Here is a 19,649-nt window from a genome sequence, read left to right on the forward strand (position 1 = left end):
AGATGCAAAGAGACATGGAGAGGTTCCGTAGAACTTCTCCTACTTACCAATTGAGCAGTAGGTCAGTTGGTAAAATCAAGGCACCATTAGTGCACTGCTAGTAGTAGTATTGGAGGAGTAAGCATTGTCATTGTTGGTCTCTTTGGCCCTCCCTACCCCTAGCACCAGGCAACAAGTATATCTTGCTTGTGGTGGTTCATGCCACCAGGTATCCAGAGGTGGTACTGCTATGGAGCACAAAAGTTAAGGTAGCAGGTAGGGCTCTTTTCTAGGGTTGTATTTCATAAGACAGCGATTTCTGTCTGAGGAATTAACTTTATCTCCTCATATTTGAGAGAGATGTGGGGCAGACTGGTGTGACCTACCACTGCCCCATTGCATACCAATATGCGTCGATACGGAATTTGTACAGAAGGGAGTAGGTTTTATTCCCTTTCAACTTCCAATTGGGTACACAGTGCGTGCCCACTTCCCCTAATCACAGCAGGGTGGAAAGGAACATCTGAGCCACCTCAGAAGGATGTAGTGGATTGTTTGGTTGGTTTAGGAAGTGAAGGGTGCAATAGATAATTCCGTAAAGGAGAAACCATAGACAATTCAAGAGCTGATGAAGGAATGGTATGTCAGGAGGGTCAGAACATGTTGGAGCTGAAGCCCTTTTGTCCAAGAGTTTTGGAGTACAAGTGAATTGAATTCTGCCATTCCTTCGGCGTTACTACCGTAAACAACTTGGCAATGACAGGAAAGGTTGAGGAAGACAGTCAACTGCTTTATGAACTTTTTAATAGTGATGAGAATGATGCATCTGTGGAAAATGTACAACTTTCTCTTGAACTGACTGCTTAGCAAACAGTATAGAGAACTGCTGAGAAGATTTCCAATTACTTTTCACTGACTCCAATATTGATACCAGTCTAAATGCATCACATTGATACAGAGAGCATCTTGGAATTAAAGAGCAAGATCCACAGGATTTTGGACTGGATCCATGACAGCATCAAAGCAGAAGTTGCTAAGAAATTGTCCTTGGGAACAATTGAGCATTCTCATAGTCCAAGGGCCAGTCCATTAGTATTAGTGCCTAAGTAGGATCCAAAGTCTTGCATTTCTGTGTGGGCTACCAATGAGGTGTACAAGACGGATGCACTCTCAATTCCCAGAGTGGATGATGAAGTGAACTAGCTGAGTGCTATTCCCTTCTTGAGTACCTTTTGATCTAAGCAGTGGCTATTGGCAGGTAGCATTAGCACCTATGCCAAGGAAAAGAGTGCACTCTCTACAGCAGAGTGATTGGACAAGTTTAAGGTCATGTTCATGTGCTCAAGAATGTTCTAGCTACTTTTCGGCATCTAGTGAGCCATTGCAATATTTTGCAATTTGTGTGAAAACCAACAGACATCTGGAACAGCTATTGGTCAGGATGTAGGGTGGAAATAGTTCTCTGTAGTCTACCTTGAGCATCAGGGGGCAACACAAAGATTTAAACATTTGATGCTAAGATCAAATCCACCTTGTCGATTGCCACCACCCAGACTCAAGTAAACAGACTCCTTATACCTCACTGGATATTTTAGAAACTTTGTGAACAACTATTGGGCCAAAGTTAGGCCCTTGACAGTCTGGAGATCCAGGAAGCTGTCCAAGAAAGTGATTTGAACTGAAAAGTGCCAGAAGGCCTTTGAAGACCTGCAGGCAGCTCTATGTAAGACACTTAGTCGAGGGCTGACTATTGTAAGCCCTTTTCACCTTAGATCAGGGAGTTGGAGCAGTACTGTCTCAACTTGCTGTCAAGGGTAGAGAGTGCCCAGAGGCCATTATCAGCTGCAGAATGCTTCCTGGGGAACAGAACTGGGCAGCCACTGGAAAAGAATGTTTTGCTACAGTGTAGGCCCGAGGAGGTTCTGGCTTTATTTGTTTGGTACACGATTGGTGGACAAACATATCATAAACCACTGAAGTGGATGAAAGCAATCAAGGGTGAAAACCCCAAGTTGCTGAGATGGACTAATTTAGTAAAAGACCTGAATGGTGTAGTAGAGTACAAAGCTGGAATAAATCATGAGAATGCAGGTGAACTATGGCACCAGATTTGCCAATCTAACAACTGGATTTCTCTAAGATGGAGTAAAGTTCTGCATGACTGATCTGTGAGGGAAGTCTGTTATGAAGAGAGTGGTTAAGGGGTGTGTACCTCTGCCCGAGGTACCCAGCTCCTTGTAAAAACTGGTATCCTAATGTTTCTTTTGTCCCTTTAAACACTAACAGCTATCCCTTCTGAATTATAAACTGGTCAAAGCTTCTGGTAAACTACTTTCAGTTCCAGGGTCGGCATTCTCCTTCTGTGGTTAAAAGACACTTAATGGTCCACATGAGCTATGACCAATATTACTGATTAGATATGCGAACACAAACCCATCCACACACCTACCCTGTATTGCAGCCAATGGCCCATTTGCTTTAGAGATACCATCAAACGTCATTAGTGGTGCCCCGAGTGTGCTATGGCAGCTTAAATGCTGCTGCTTATCTCTCAAGACATAATCCTCTTTCTGCAGTCAGAGGCAATGAAATCTTTGTGAGCCTGGCCATAAATAGGTGTGGGTTGGTGTAAGAGTGGAGCCTTCATGTCAGGAAGACAATCAGAGTTTTGGACTGAATCAACAGACCAGCAATAGACATAAAGTAAGGACTATACAGAATCAACCAACCATATCACCTTTTGGAAGAGTAATTTGTCCCTTGCTATGTTAAGTCATTTTAGGATATTAGTTCAGCTCAATTGTTTAACAACAGTGATTATTAAACTATTATAAAAATGCAACATGACAATCTATTTTCCTGATATTTATAGGGGATAATATTAAACAGTTCTAACTTAGACAAACATAATTGTTGTTTTGTGAAATTTCTCAGTAAACGACTTTTATGCCTGAGCTCCTTTTTGAGTGAATACAAGATGACATCTGTAATCATTCAATAAAAGAACAGCGAGAGCTTGAGATGCGCATGTGTAAGCCACAGGAGGCCCCATTTACAAAAATGGCAGACAGACCATCTTTCTTTCTACTAGCCCGAGGTCTGAGGGAGAAAACAAAAGTCTGCCTGAGCAGCAGCCAGCACCACAGAGTCCCATCTCTTCTGTCCCGTTTATAAAAACGCTGGGCAGACAATAGCTCCTTCTGCTCTGATACCTTGTTAATTGATAATAAGACCAATAGCCTTCCTTCAAAGGTGAACTCATACACTGGAGACCCAATCAGAGCAAAGCATCACTAACTTGGACTAATCCACAATGTTAATGAAATAATTAACAAGTAATGGCTGAAGAGGCTAGACCCAAAGCACCCAATGCCTGAAAATGGCTGACTCTAAGCTTCTTTCGAAGTGTGTTTTTTATTCATTACAAAAGATCTGACTGACAGCCAAATATGTCTCTGGTGAGACAAAATGAGTGTTTGCTGGAGGGAACACGCCTGCAGTTCAGGTAACAAAACTTTAAAACTCACCCCCTTAAAACTTGTGAAAACAATTTAAAATTCAAATATTGTCTTAAGATTGGTCTTTTCAGAAGAGCCGGCAGGGCCACTTAAATAGCCTCAACTAGTTTAGCGCCTAATAGGATTGGCCAGAAGGTATTTAAGACTAAACACCCCAACTTGCAGATTTCATCTGTTTGGAAATTCTAATGGCGCTTGACAGGTCAATGGACCTTTGCCACCGTGTTTCGAATAGAGCTGGAACAAAAACACAAATCATGCATATATCATCACCTATCAGATAATTATTGTTCAGACAATGATGAAAGGTTAGTTAAGTTTTCAAAATCTTTATTTACCTTAAAGGATTAGCATTTTTTGCATCTTTATTCAGATTAACCAAGTTTACAGAAAAATCGAATAAAAGGTTGTGTAGTGACAGCATAAATCAATACAGAGTGTTCCATAAAGGAGATTTTCACTAAACTAGCTGAGAGCCTGATCTACCCTATGCAGAGAAACACATGAAAAGTTCCTTTTTCAGGAAATAGCAAGATTTCAGAGCATAGATAGAACTTCCCTAAAGAGTTCTGAAAAATCAGCCGAGTTCCCCACATCTGCAAAAGAAACTGTCAGAATATCAGTGGATGAGGATTGATCACTGCAGTAGCATTGAACAGGGAAATGGAAGAAGATTAAACTCACATTTAGCAAAAGCTGTTGGCAACAAGGGGTAAGGGTAAAGGAGTCTTAGAGTAATTGTTAGAAATGGGATTTCTGGTTGGCTGAGGCTTGCGCCAAAGCCAGGCAGAAACCACCACTCTAGTCAGGGCTGGGGAGTTACACGCCAAAGATAACCCCTGCTCACCCCCTTGGTAGTTTGGCACGAGCAGTCAGGCTTATCTCTGAGGCAATGTGTAAAGCGTTTGCGCGCGCACCCAGCAACAACACCCAAGGCCCACCACAAAGGAAACTCCACACAGGGTATTCTATAAAAATAGCCTTTGTATTATACCAAACACATTAGATAAAAACACACACTTTACAATGTGCCAACAGGCACGGGCAGAATTTACAAGGGATTATATATATACAGGGGACAGGGCCACATGGACCACTGTCAGGAATTAGCACTTAGAACATAGCACAAATCACCAATAGTAAACGTAGAACATAACACAAAGTAACTGTAGAGCACAACCAGTCTCTACTGGCGCAATAATGACCTCAGCGTCATCACACTAGCATCAGGTATAAAACCTATCCTGCATATATCACAGGGGCATAAATCACATTATGCAATTCTCATTGGTCTAACGCATTAGACCTAACCACCTAAGTATAACTATACTAGGGGCGCACATCGCACAGGGAAGTACATTCTCCCTACCATCAACCTAAGCAGGTAAAACAACCTTCTAGGCAGAAATAACCACATTTAGAGGTATCAGACACAGGGTGCGCCAAACATACTATACACAGTACATTTCCTAGCACCATAAGCATGAACACAGGGTGCGCAAAACATACTACACTGTACATTTCCTAGCACCAAAATCACATCAGAGTCCAGGTTGCGCCAGAACCTAAACGTAGCAGCTGCCCACTACTTGCTGGGCAGCTGGGGACAAGCACAGGGCCTAAACGCTGCAGCTGGCACTAAGTGCTGCGCAGCTGGGGAAGGCACATAGTAAGCAGGGGCTCTCACTAGCCCCTGAAACAATATCCAGAACGTTGGAGCCACCTAGGCTGGAAAATGACATGTCCCCATGGAGCGCACGGGCTCCTAAAATAATGGTGGTCCAATATAGAAAAGGGCTTGCCCCAAAGGACTGTGGAGCGCACTGGCGCTCTCTGGAAAACCAATGCTGGGTTGGAGCCTCTCTGGCTCAAGACAATTCTGCCTCAGTCACTTTGGAGCGCACTAGCGCTCTTAAAACAAACAATGCGGGGGACGGTGGAGCCCTCTAGGCTCTATAAACAATTTTGCCCGTCTCGTTGGCCCTCTCAAAACAATTGTGCCCCATCGTTGGAGCCCCATGGGCTCGAAAGCACACCTGCCTAGCCTCGGAGCGGCCCGCTATCAGACGGGGCCGCTCCGACTCGGTGCCTTCCCGGCACCACACAACGGAGAGGCCCACACTTACCGGGCTCTCAAGACGGCGGTGATCTTCGGCCTCCGGTGCAGTTCTCCGCTCGTTGTAGACGCGTGGGGCAGCCCCTGCGACCGGCCCAATCACAGCGGAGCATAACAATGACGCTCCGGGCCTCGAGCAGGCGGGACCAATGGGGACGCCGTATCCTGATGACGCGGCGGGACTCTCGGGCGGCTGGAACCAATCCCAGCGCGGCCCCTTTATGACGTGTAGGGAATCCCTGGCAGCGGGGGCCAATCCCAGCGGGACTCACCAGTGATGCTGCGGACCTCGGCCAGCGGCGGTGAAATGTTACGGCGGCACATTCTTCTCATGGAACGCGGGGTGGGCACCCGTATTAAAATATAATTAAAAGGCGGCCATGTGGGATAGGCACCCACTATCTAACTATACACATCAGCGGGGTGGGCACCCGCCGATCACAATCACCATAAAGTGGAGTAGGCTCCCGCTAGATGAAACAACGCCACAGCGGGGTGGGCACCCGCAAAGGAATATAAAGCGGGGTGGCACCCGCAAATTAAAATATAATGCGGGGTGGGCTCCCGCTTGGCAGCCATGACGAGGCAATAGGCAGCAGCCTGCTGCAGAGCTCCAGTGCTCCGTCAGGAGCCCGATTTCAGCGCTCCCAGGGCGCTAGGCCAGCATCAAGCCTTGGCAAGGTAGAAGGAAAAAGTTCTCATCAGTCCTGGGTATTTAGAAGATGGAGCAAAGCAGCTCCCAGCAAGGGAAAGTCCTCCAGGTATCCAGGGCATCCAGGGGCTGGGCAGGGCCCAGGGAGGCAAGCCTTCCCCTGGGCCCCAGCAGCAGCGCGCCCCTGGTAGATTCAAGTGCAGAACAAGAACATTTTGTAAGGGGACACAGCCCCTTTTTATACACCAAATCCCTTTGTTCTGGGTTCAGGGTGAGGGGGAAAACCAGTCGCAGCTGGTTGGGGAGCACCCTTGATGTGCTCAGCCCCTCACTCTATTCACTGGCAGGGCTAGGGTCGTCAGTCGCACCACAGGGGGCGGAGCCAGCATTGTGTGGGGAAAGCCCTGCCCTATTCAGGTCCAAGGTGCACTCCTCCCCAGCCATCAGCATGCTAATCTCACACTCACCACTGGGGAAGACCCAACCAGACTCCTGGAGCCAGGCTCACCAGCCAGCTCCAGCCAATCACACGCCAGACACACTGCACACAGAAGTGCCCACTTCTAGAAGTGGCACTTCCACACTAGGTACATGCACGCCGCACACATCATCGCGCAGCATTCAATCACACGAGTCCGCACATACCAAACTCGGGCCTGCACACCCCACGCATCAGGAACTAGTAGGGACACATACATTCCCCATGCATTCCTATGGGAGGGCAGGCCTATCTCACCACATGCACTCAGAGTGTGCACACACTTTACCCTGGGACACAGGGAAAGTGCGCAGAAACCAAAAATCACCACACCAAGTCACCAATAAAAACAAAAAAAAGTTCAGGGGTGAACCTGCCAGAAGGGCCAAGTCCAACAGTAACAATGATGGATTGTCTCACCTACCTTGCTAAGAACACACATTAGTTTAAATCACACAATAGTATTAATAAAACTTTAGTAGGTTTTAGTATTCTCCTCCAATGTAACCCAGTTTATAGGGTGGTGTCATCAATATCTGTTGCTTCTTCTTCCAGTTCCCATGGTAAACATTCACACTGGTACATAGTTAAACACTGTAGCCATTATTTGAAACAAGGAGGAAAGTTCTCATGAGAACCTTCTTACCCAAGCTAAAGCTGCGTTCTGTGTCTAATCGAATACAAATAGGAACAAAAAGAGAGCGAGGAAAAAGAAAAACTTGTCCTCTTCCCCAATGACTTTAGCAAAACAAAATGGACAAGTTTTTGACGATTCAGAGCAAACGTTTTTTGCTATCACTTTAAGGGAAACGTGAAAGGAGAGAGCACAACTGCTGTGGAAAAAACCCCTCACCCACCTACCTAGTAGGTGGCATGCTTCATCATTGGGGCCCAACTGGATTGCCTAATACAATCCAGCTGTGCTACGACGCCTGGATTACAGCGGAGCAGGATATTGAGCAGAGAGTGGCGTGCTATGTGAGATGTGATTATGGGTTAAAAAAGTCTCTGAGAAATGCCCTTTGGAAAAAACTTTTATTAGAAGGGTCCCAGGACTAATGTTAAAAAGTTATGCGGGATATATAGTTAGGAATATTATTTTCCTGAAATCCCTTGTAAATAAGGTCAACTAGTTTCAGCCTTCTGGATGGTTCTAGAGGCTTTCGTCAGGACCAGAAAAAGGTGAATGGCCATAAGAACAAGGTATAGGCCACGTGTAAATATCAGCACACACCCTAAAGTGTGCTGTGAGTGTAGTGGTAATGTACTCACAGTATCTCCGTTTGAGATTACTTGAGTAAAGAGGTAGTTATGCCTCTGGAAATCGATCGACGTTTAAATCCCCTCTTGACAGTTGTCAGGGAAAGTAAGGTCCGAGGTACCTAGGACGACGATCGGGTCCGTAATCGAATACAAAGCCTAGTCAGAGGCTGAAACAAATATCAATGATGTTTTAGCTAAGCACACACAAAATATATCTATATTATTCTACATTCTATTAGTCTAATCATTATGAAATCCCAGCAGGATTACTGTTCTGTAAAATGATCTAATATGGCATGATGAAGTGATGGGAACATAATATTTAAGTCAGTACATTCTCTAGCAGGATGCTGGTACTAGGCAAAATGTCCTAACAAATTTCTATTTAGCTTATAAGCAGGAGTCGAGATAAATAGGCTTGAGCTTAAGCAAAGTGGCACATTATGTATGAAAGCTAGGTACAAAAAATGTATTCACGTTATTCTCATATACAGTTAAGCAAGCACATTTGCCTATGTGTGTTTTCCTAACTTATCCTTTCAGCAAAATAAATGTGTTTTAATGAATTCCTATACATTATAAGGCAAGCACATTTTAATACTTGTCAGGAAATGTATTCTGAAGTGAATCTTTTGTATATTTAAAGCAAACACATTTTAACATGTGAAAACAGTTCTTTAGCATTTTAAATACATTTTAAAGTGCAATTCTAATACAGTCTGCAAGTCGAAATTTTATTTAAAACTCACTTCCTTCACCTACTAGATTGGAACCTCTGTTCCCAGGACACAGAGTTTAACCCTTAACTGCTGATTTGGATTCATATGCCTGTGTTGTTTAAAAGGATTGTAACTTTGAGTAGCTTTCTTACAGCGTCTGCATAAATGACTGGTTTTTCAAGCACTGGCTGTCAATGGAATTATAAGGAAAATACATTAATGAATTACTTTTTGTTTCATGAATGTTAATTTGACTGAATTCTGAAGTAAACATTAAGGGCCAGATGTACGACCAGCAAAATTGTGCCTCATTTGCGAGTCGCAATTTGTGAGATGCAACTTGTGAGGTGCAATTTGCCATGTACAATGGTGTACAATTCCAAATGGGGTCGTAAATTACGAGGCTCATTAATATTAATGAGCCTCTCGTAATTTGCGAACCCATTAAGAATGACAGGCCCTCCCAGGTATGGTGGCCTGCTGGGCTCAGCAGACCACCATGTCTGGGACTGCTTTTAAATAAAGCAGTTTTTTTAATGCAGCTCGTTTTCCTTAAAGGAAAACGTGATGCATTTGTTTGAAAAAAATGAAACGTTTTTGTTTCATTTTTTCAGGGCAGGTAGTGGTCCCTGGGACCACTGCCTGCCCTTAAAAAATATTTTTAGAGACAGTCACAAAGTGGAAGGGGTCCCCTGGGGAACTTCCAAATTGCGACTGCATTGCCACCCTCTAGAAGAGGGTGGTAATTTGTGATTGTTTTGCGACTGCAATTGCTGTCACAAAACATTCGTACATTGATTTGCAGATGAAATTAGGAAGGGAACGCCCCTTCCTAACTGCACTCGCAATTCCTAAATATTTTGGAATTGTACATGGCCCTAGGCCATTTTGCATGCGCAAACGGGTCGCAAACCCATTTGCACAAGCAATTTAGGGTCGTACATCTGGCCCTAAAACTGGAAACCTAAAAGTGCCAGTTTTATCCCAAAGTCTGAATTACAATGTTGTATTAAGAACGGATTTAAAAATATTGACTCACTTTCATATCTTGATAACGTCTCTTTGATTTTGTTTATGTTTTCAGGGGCTATCCTAGGTCCAGCTATAGGGTGTGCCTAGGAATGTACCAGCTGTCACTCACCAACCCCAACTCTGCATGTTCTGCAGTCAAGAATATCATCGTCAACTCGCTCTTCGCTGAGGAAGGAGGGCCCGGTGACATCATGCTGTTGGAGCTGGAAGAAACTATGAACTTTTCAGATTTCATCCTGCCCGTCTGTCTGCCAGACTCCTCAAACTACTTTCCATCTGGGTTAGACTGCTGGGTCACTGGCTGGGGTGACATTGGCTCTAAACGTGAGTATGTGTTTGGGGAAGTGAGTTTCCAAGAGCTATGGCCCAATAGTAGGAGCTGTGCCTCACTAAATCAACTCTATCCGTTTCAGGCACATGCTTGTGCTACCATCACTTGAAGGTAAATATGGCAGGGACCACATCACAGGGATGCCCCATATTTTTTTTTTATTTTTTTCATTTTCAGAACATGGGAACCTAGTCCCCAAGTCCTAAAATGTCAGCCAAACATTTCTTTTCATGTTCATGCTGCTGCTAGCCAATCAAAGCACTCGGTTCTCCAGGACTAGTCTCGGTCCTGCAGATTCACCCAAGCCATATGCATTTAATGACTCACTTATAGAGTCAGTTACGCACCTAGAAAATCATCCATTCACACACTTGTACAGCCACTCATTCTTCCACAGGCCTTTCACTATAAATATATAAAACATATTTAAACTTTACAGAAACACACAGTCACTGGATGATGTCATCAGTGATGTCATCAGTGATGTCATTTGAGATGTCATCAGTGATGTCATCAGTGATGTCACTGACCATGTCATGAGTGATGTAATATGTGACGTCATCAGCAGTGCATTGCGGGGGCGCGAGTTATAGTTAGCTGAACTAACTATAACAGGGGAATTTCTAGGGTTTTGTACGAGGGAAATGTCCAGCTAACTATAACACCCCTGAAACCTATGGTTTTTTCAGTGAATTTCTAAGGTTTTTTAAATGCTAATTCCTATCTATAATTTATCTCTGAAGATATCATGTTTAATGATTTTGATTGGATTTGTATATTTTTCAAATTCAGTGTGTCAATTTTATTAATTACATTTTTTTTAAAATACTTTTTTATCACCATTTTTTAAACTTATTTTTTCAATTAATTCTTTTAAAAATTAAAAAATATTATTTGAACTTAATGGGTTTTTCAAACATATTTTTTTATATTTTTCAAAATATTTTTTTAACTATATGTGCAAAACTTTATTTTATATATTTTTTCAATGTTTTTGGATCCACGCACCCTAAGCGCACCGTTCCCGATCCCTACGCAATTGCATCCGCGCATGGTATGTGTTGGGTACCTGTTTAGTGCGCGATCGCAATGCGACCGGTACGCAACTCCCAGCCTATACGCGACACGTTCGATGTACGTAACGCGACGTTTACGCGCTTCCGCGATGCGTCATCTGTGTCTATGACGCGGTAGGTGCGCGGATCCCGCGAAATATTTAACATTTCAAAAAACATATATATATGTATTTAATGTGAATATTAATTGAAGACAAACTCTAAACTAGTCTTAACACTAATATATTTTTGCATCTAATCCTATAATTTTTTTTAATTCAATTTCGCGGATGTGCGCTGGGTGGGTGCTGCGTAAGCGCACGGTGCGCGGATCCCATGTGACCTGCAAAAAAAGAGATTTGATTGGTTCATTACACTTCCTCTTCTAACTATTGAAAGACCCCACCCATTTCAATCATTCTTCTTTGACCTTCTTTAGAGCACCATCTCTTTGGAGAGAAGAAGATTTTTTAGACTAAGTTTACACTTAGCTCTAACTTTTTTCAACCAAAAATGGCTTCAGGGCAGCAGGCATCACCTGCATCTCCTCATACTTCAGAGGATGAATTTTTGGAGGAGGCACCACCCAAAGAATGTTTTTCTTCAGTGGTGAGGAAATTTTTTACTTTTCCCGAGGGGCAGAATAAGACCAATGCTACCTTGGTCACGTGCAAGATTTGTAAAAGAGTGCTGTCACAAGGGGATCCTAACAAGAAATACTCGTGCGGCACGGCAAGTATGATGAAGCACCTGAGGAGCCTTGATCCAAATAATCTTGCACGACAAGAGTGCAAACAGAGGAGAAACACTCCTGTTCTGTATCTGTAAAAAAGAATCCCAAATAAATGTATATTAATAACTTTCAAATTTATACTATTCCATTACTGTACAAACACATTTTATATAAAAACTGACTAAGAAACTATAGCCCTGAACCACAAGTGTGACGATGGTTAAAACACTACATGCATAGTGCATACTACTTTGAAGCAGTTAATGCCTTAAAGCCTACCTCACTAGAACACTACATGCTAACTGACTAAATGATTACAGTACTATAAGGAGACACACTGGGTGAGTGACAGGGTGTTTGCTAGAAGTGTATGAATACTAACTAGGGAATTGAAGGTGTGAAAGACAACTGTGTATGTGATTAGAGGACTGCATCCATACTGCATAGGCATTTAAAGCAGTCCATGTGCTAAGGCCTGGCTCACTGCATGACTACTTGGGTACTGACTGAATGATTAGAGTACAGCAAGGAGAGTGCCGAGGTGGTAGGCTTTTCGCACAGGGAATGGATTAGTACTTGGTACTGAATGGGTCACTAGAGGAGTGCAAAGGCAGTGACAGGAAGTTTGCTGGACTGTATGGATACTGACTAGGGAATTGAAAGTGTGAAAGACAAGTGTCTAGGTGGTTAGAAGACTGCATACATAGTGGATAGGGGTTTAAAGCAGTCCATGTGCTAAGGCCTGGCTCAGTGCATGAATACTTAGGCACTGACTGAATGATTAGAGTACTGCAAAGATAGTATCTTGGTGAATTTATAAGTGTTTGGGTTTTCACACAGTGAATGGATTAGTACATGATGCTGAATGGGTCACTAGAGGACAGCAAAGGGAGTTACAGGGTGTTTCCCGGAAGTGTATGGATACTAACTAGCGAATTGAAAATGTGAAAGACAAGTGTATAGTATGTTAGAAGTCTGCATAGACATTTGAAACAATCTATGTGGTAATGTATGGTTCACAACATGAGTACTTGGAAACTGACTAAATCATCAGACTACTGCTAGGTTAGTGCCTGGGTAAAACGTAAAAATTTTCAGTTCTGGCACAGTGAAGAGAATTGTACATGGTACTGCACTTTAGTGTCAAACCCTGACTCATTTTATCAATGCATAAGCAAAGAATAGCTTCTAAAGCTACTAAAACTTGACAACATGACCGATTTTAAAACAGTTATCTGTCATCAAATACACTATGTTACCAAATGCTTCTCTCACAATCCTTACCCAAATGTACACAGACTCACAGTGTGATTTTAGACAAGCAACACTATCCCTAGCAGTTTACCAAAACTCATTCACTAGTCTAGAAGAGGTAATGGTACTGCACACAATCTACATATTTAAGTACAGCACATTAGTGTCAAAGCATGACTCATTTAATCAACGCATAAGCAAAGACTAGCTTCTAATGCTACTAAAACTTGACAACATGACAGGTTTTAAAAGAGTTATCTGCTAAAAAATACACAATGTTACCAAATGCTTCTCTCACAGTGGTTCCCAAATGCACACAGACTCACAGTGTGATTCTAGACAACAACCACTATACCTAGGACTTTACCAAAAATCATTCACTACTGTGGAACTGATAAGGGAACTGCACACAATCTACATATTTCAGGACTGCACTTTTCATTCAAAGCCTGACTCATTTAATAAAAGCATAAGCAAAAACTGGCTTTTAATTCTACTAAAACTTAACAACATGACAGGTTTAAAAAAAGTTATCTGTCAGAAAATACACAATGTTACCAAATGCTTCTCTCACAGTGGTTCCCAAATACACACTAACTCACAGTGTGATTCTAGACAAGCACCACTATCCCTAGGAGTTTACCAAAACTCATTCACTACAGTGCAAGTGGTAAGGGAACTGCACACAATCTACATAATTCAGTACTGCACTTTAGTGTCAAAGCATGAATCATTTTATCAATGCATAACCAAAGACTGGCTTCTAATTGTACTAAAACATGACAACATGACAGGTTTTAAAAGAGTTATCTGCTACAAAATAAACGATGTTACCAAATGCTTCTCTCACAGTGGTTCCCAAATGCACACAGACTCACAGTGTGATTCTAGACAACAACCACTATACCTAGGACTTTACCAAAAATCATTCACTACTGTGGAACTGATAAGGGAACTGCACACAATCTACATATTTCAGGACTGCACTTTTCTGTCAAAGCCTGACTCATTTAATAAAAGCATAAGCAAAAACTGGCTTCTAATTCTACTAAAACTTGACAACATGACAGGTTTTAAAAAAGTTATCTGTCAGAAAATACACGATGTTACCAAATGCTTCTCTCACAGTGGTTCCCAAATGCACACAGACTCACAGTGTGATTCTAGACAAGCAACACTATCCCTAGCAGCTTACCAAAACTCATTCACTACTGTGCAAGGGGTAAGGAGACTACACACAATCTACATATTAAAGTACAGCACATTAGTGTCAAAGCATGACTTATTTTATCAATGCATAAGCAAAGACTGGCTTCTAATGCTACTAAAACTTGGCAACATGACAGGTTTTAAAACAGTTATCTGTCAGCAAATACACGATGTTACCAAATGCTTCTCTCACAGTGGTTCCCAAATGCACACATACTCACTGTGTGATTCTAGACAAACAACACTATCCCTTGCACTATACCAAAACACATTTCTTCATCTAGAGGAAGTACTACATTTTAGTATAGAAACATAACATAACTCATTTCACAAATTCCTAAACAATGACTGGTTTCTACTTCTACCAAAATATAAAAACAGCACAGTTATCTGTCTGCAAACACATGAAAAACACAAATGCTTATCACAGAATGGTTTCTACATGCACACACACTGTCAATAAGATTGTAGAGAAAAAAAAGTACTCCCTACACTTTAGCAGGAGAAATACATTAGTCTGATTAAAATCAAAATAGTCTACATACATCCCCTCACAATTAAATAACTCATCTTTCAAGTTGTTTTGTAGATTAAGAAGTATATCAGTCACTCGCCATATTTTCTTTTACAGAATCTCTGCACTGTGCACCTCTCAGCAAAAACAAAGAATGGAAAAGTTTCCCTTTAATTTTCCACACATATACATGTAAACATCAAATCACAATCCTTCACACATAAACTCAAAAGCAAACACACATTTCTATTGGTTAAACATTTCAACCCTTTCCAACTGAAATACATTTCAACCCTTCCCCCAATCTGCCTTCTGCCTGTTACCATAGATACAGGTCATGGAACACTGCACTGAGCACACAGGTCACAAGTTCAGCACACAATGTTGCCTAACAAGAGAGGAAGTGTGCTTGACTTTTCAACATATCAGCTTATCATATATAATGTTCCTTACAATCTGTTTTTGTTAACCAATAAGAATCAAATTAAAAAACAGAAATATACACCCTACCTTTCAGTGTAGAAAGTAGTCATACAACCAAGGATTTCTTGTCTTTTTAAAAAAAAAAAATTCCGTGGATCCGCGCACCCACCGCAAGAGAATCCGTGCACCCAATGCGATAGGATGCGCGCACCATGCGTGCATTTTGCCGTTTTTTTTTTTTTTTAAAAGGGGACGGACCCCCTAAGCACCTCTAGAGGGTCAGAGTATTTCCACTCTGCCCCCTTTATATGTTTTACACACTTATTCCCTTTGCTTCTTCAGCCTCGCTTCTACCGAGACAGAAAATGGCCGCCAACAGTTCCTGGTTTCAAATGTAGACAGACACTCGACAGCCAATTAGCATTCAGTGCGCGATCGGGAGGGTGCGCGCTTGGTTCGGGGAGGGTGCGCTTTCGGTGCGTGTAGGGTCCGCGGATCCTCCCAGGCCATAGATATGTATGTACTTTTAACTCTAATATTCTCAGGAACTACTGAACGGATTCACACCATTTATGCAAAAGGCACGAGTCTGAACTGAGGACTACCTCTTTGCCAAATTTGGTGTAATTCCGTTCAGCGGTTCGGTCTGTAACTGTGACAACAGATCCTATGGGAAATTGCATGGGGAAAACGCGTTTTGGGACCCCCCTCTTTTCTCAGCCCCCGCTTGACGAATCACCACGAAACTTTCAGGGTAGGAGCAGACTGGAGCTGGCCAAAAGTTTGGAAAATTTTGCGAGGATTCATCAACCGGCGCCAGACTTATTGGGAATAGAATGTTGCGGATTTCCTATGGAAAATAGGTCCTAACTATAACTACCTACTGGCGACCACCAGTAGGTAATATGTATGTATATTATATGTATTACCTACTGGTGGTCGCCAGTAGGGAGTTATAGTTAGGAACAAATATTCTGTTTATTAATTATTTAATTTTTTATTAATGCAATACCAGTTAGTCAATTCAACAAAATTATACATTATATATATCATATAGAGAGAACATCATATCTGGAAAGTACAACAGTGTTGCATTATGCATTTTCGCCCCAGTTTTATCTCTCCCCCACACCTTGCATTCCCTCCCCCCCACCCAGCAAGGGGTTGGTCAGTCTCCTATGGCTTTTCAGGCTCAACTATAAATTCAAATAAAGCTTTTTATTTGCTCACTCATTATTTACCAGCCATCTAGTTAGGGGTGCCCACATTTCTCTGCCTTTTTTTCGAGAGTGTGGTCCCTTCCTTGCACAGATGGCTTTTTCTAGGTTATAGTTTGCAATTAACCGAGTAAGCCATTGCTGAAACCCTGGTGGGTTAGGATCCAGCCATGCCGAAGCCAGGCAAAGGCGCAATATTGCCATGCCAATAAACACTAGTTTTTCACCCGGGATCCCCTGTAGATCCTGGTCTACCCCAAGTCTGATTAGCGTAGGAGAGAGAGAACAGGTAATCCCCAGGCCTTCATAATAAAACCTAGCAATTTCCCGTTTTAATTTATCCAAAACATTACAGGTGGCAAAAATATGATTACGGTCTGCTTGAAATAGATCGCAGCGTGGACAGGCAGTTCCTCTCCCTGTTCCCCATTTAGCAATTTTTTTCGGGGTATAGTATAGTGAAAAACACGATTTATAGTGTTGAGCCTGGAGTCGGGCAGGTACTAAAACATTCTGAGCTAAGTTAGTTGAGTGATAAAATAATTCCTCTGTCACACCAACCAATGCCTTCCATTTTGACGCTCGATCTTCCATATCGTCTAGCATTAATGAATTGATATAAACAAAACCAATGGATAAGTCTCTATTCTTCCTAAGTTTATCTATAACTTCAATTTTGGAGAACCCATTTGGACCTCCCCCTTTTTTAGATAGAAAGTCCCAGATTTGTAATTTAAAAAAAATCTCTATTATCCAGCCCAAAACTCTCCCTCAGATTTTCAAACGAGTCCAGCCCGATAAGGGGAAAAAAATCTCCAAGTTTGGTCAAGCATACAACCCTCCATCTTTCTACAATAGGGATTTTAAAAATCTCTGCCAGCATAGGATTATCACTTAATGGTGTAAAAATTCAGACATCCAAGCCAATGAGCTTCATAATACATTTCATAACCTTGTACCCGCCTTGTAGTGACTTAAAACGGACTTTCGTGTAGTGGTTATCATTCATGTGTTGCCAGACCCATCCCCATGCCTCTGTACCCATAACGGTAAAGAGAGATATTTAAATGCTCTTCTGGGCCTTGCATACCCCCAAATCAATCTTGAAAATAGATCTTCAATTGTTTTAAGACATTTGCTATCAAATTCTAGGGGGATTGCTCGCAAAAAATACACAATAATTATGAGGCTTCTGAACTGCTGAAATCCTTCAACACTGCGCTCACGACGGCGCTGGATGCAACGATTCCCATTAAAAATCATGGCTCCACATATTGGTGACCATCAGCTCCTTGGTTTACGCCAGAACTGAAAATAGAAAAAACTAAATGTAAGATTCTAGAGAGATGCTGAGGGAGAAGGAAAGAGCCCCAAGATAAGGAGCAGTACAAACATGCTCTGTCGGAATATCAAATCCGCCAGGCGGATATTTATCATCAACCAAATCAAACAAACTAACAACTCCCCAAAAGCATGCAGACGACCTCCCGTGGAATCCCAGGAGCTCTGCGACTTGTTGGCTAATTATTTCCAGGAAAAGATATTCCGTGTCTACTTAAAATTTCCTGCTGCCCCTCTGCAGGACATAGAGACCACCATCTTGATAGGCGAGCAGGAAAAAGTAATTCCCTAAACACTAGACAGTTTTCAGCCTTTCACCTTAGAGGAAATACACAACTCCTTGGCTGCAACCAAATCCGGGTTCCCCCGGGAACTATGTCCACCTAAGATAATATCTCTTCTAGGCACCTGTTGCGCCACCGTGATCCAAGAGATCTTTAACTTCTCTATAAAAACAGGCATTATCCGAACAGAATCGAAGGAAGCACGTGTACGGCCTATACTAAAAAAAGCAATGCTGGACCAACAATCACTCAGCAACTACCGCCCGATCTCTCTGCTATCTCTTCCGGGCAAACAACTGGAAGGCCTAATAAATAAACTGTTGGGATCCTACCTTGAATTCAATCCCATTCTTGATCCCTCACAATCGGGATTCCAACCTGGGTACAGTACAGAGACTGCACAATCTGCCGTGACTGATTCACTGAGACAGGTGGTGGATGCAGGAAGACCCATGGTTCTGATATTATTAGATCTGTCGGCAGCCTTTGATACCATCTCTCACCCAAGGCTCTTGAAAAGACTGCAGGCAATCGGTGTCCAGGGTACGGCACTAAAGGGGCTGCAGCACTTCCTGTCACACAGACAGCAGAAGGTCATCCTAGGCCCATATTCCTCAGGCAAAATGCGCTTGGACAAGGGTGTACCGCAGGGTTCATGCCTGAGTCCCACTCTGTTCGATATATTTATATGACCCCGCTAGCAAAGATCGTGGAGCATTTCGTCTTTGAATATCTTTCTTCCTTCGTGCAACTAGATTCAACCTGGGTACCATCAATTACACTTTCATCCATGTCCTCACTCTGCACAACATTGCCGCTCTGAACCACCATTTCACTCGAAGAACCACCCACAGAACCTTCAAGGGTACCATCCTCCCTGTTGTTGTCATCCAAAAGCCAACCAAAGGGAAGCCAAGCACAGCATCACAGAGCACTGCAGAAGCACGGATAAGCAGGCAAAACAGCGCAGAGTCTCCCCGCAATCAATGTAATGGCAGCGGAAAGTGGAGTGGCTTAACACCCCCCAACAGCAGGAATTGTGACTGGAACAGATGCACAGCAGGAGTGCGGAACAGCAGGCAAGACAGCGCCAGGCTTCACCGCAATCAACGCCACGGCAGCGGGAAGCAAAGTGGCACAACGCCTCTCAAAGCAGTGAATTGGACGAAGCAGATGGACTCCCACAATAGGAAACGAATGAAGCAGAATATAAAATCGTCAGTCCTGGGTGATGTCAGGGCCAAGAAGATAGTCACCAATATTGTAAAGACTCACAGAGGTTGAGCGTTTCGATGAAGGTACGTCTTTATTAATAGTAATACCCTGACACCAAATCTTCTTCTTGTCTGCTCCAGAAGTCAGCATCAACTGTCTCCAAAACCGCTGCTTAGTCCCAAGGCTCTACTTTAGAATGTGTATTCGTCAATTATCTCTAACATTATTACCACTTTCAGCACCAGTAGTATTACTATCACTACCACCATCACCAGTTCTAGATGGTATGTGGTCACTAAGTTTGTGAAACCATGCA

The 19,649-nt window shown here is 42.7% G+C and overlaps 1 protein-coding gene across 1 annotated transcript in view; it reads left to right on the forward strand.

Moving 5' to 3' along the window:
* LOC146811668 (serine protease 33-like) overlaps positions 1-19,649 on the forward strand; it is a 211,147-nt gene that overhangs the window by 176,763 nt on the left and 14,735 nt on the right. Inside the window, exon 4 of the mRNA XM_085618641.1 lies at positions 9,810-10,081. Coding sequence (XP_085474767.1) covers positions 9,810-10,081 — 272 coding nt within the window. The remainder of the gene's footprint in view (positions 1-9,809; positions 10,082-19,649) is intronic.

This window comes from Triturus cristatus, chromosome 7, assembly GCF_964204655.1.
Source record: "Triturus cristatus chromosome 7, aTriCri1.1, whole genome shotgun sequence".
NCBI lineage: Eukaryota > Metazoa > Chordata > Amphibia > Caudata > Salamandridae > Triturus > Triturus cristatus.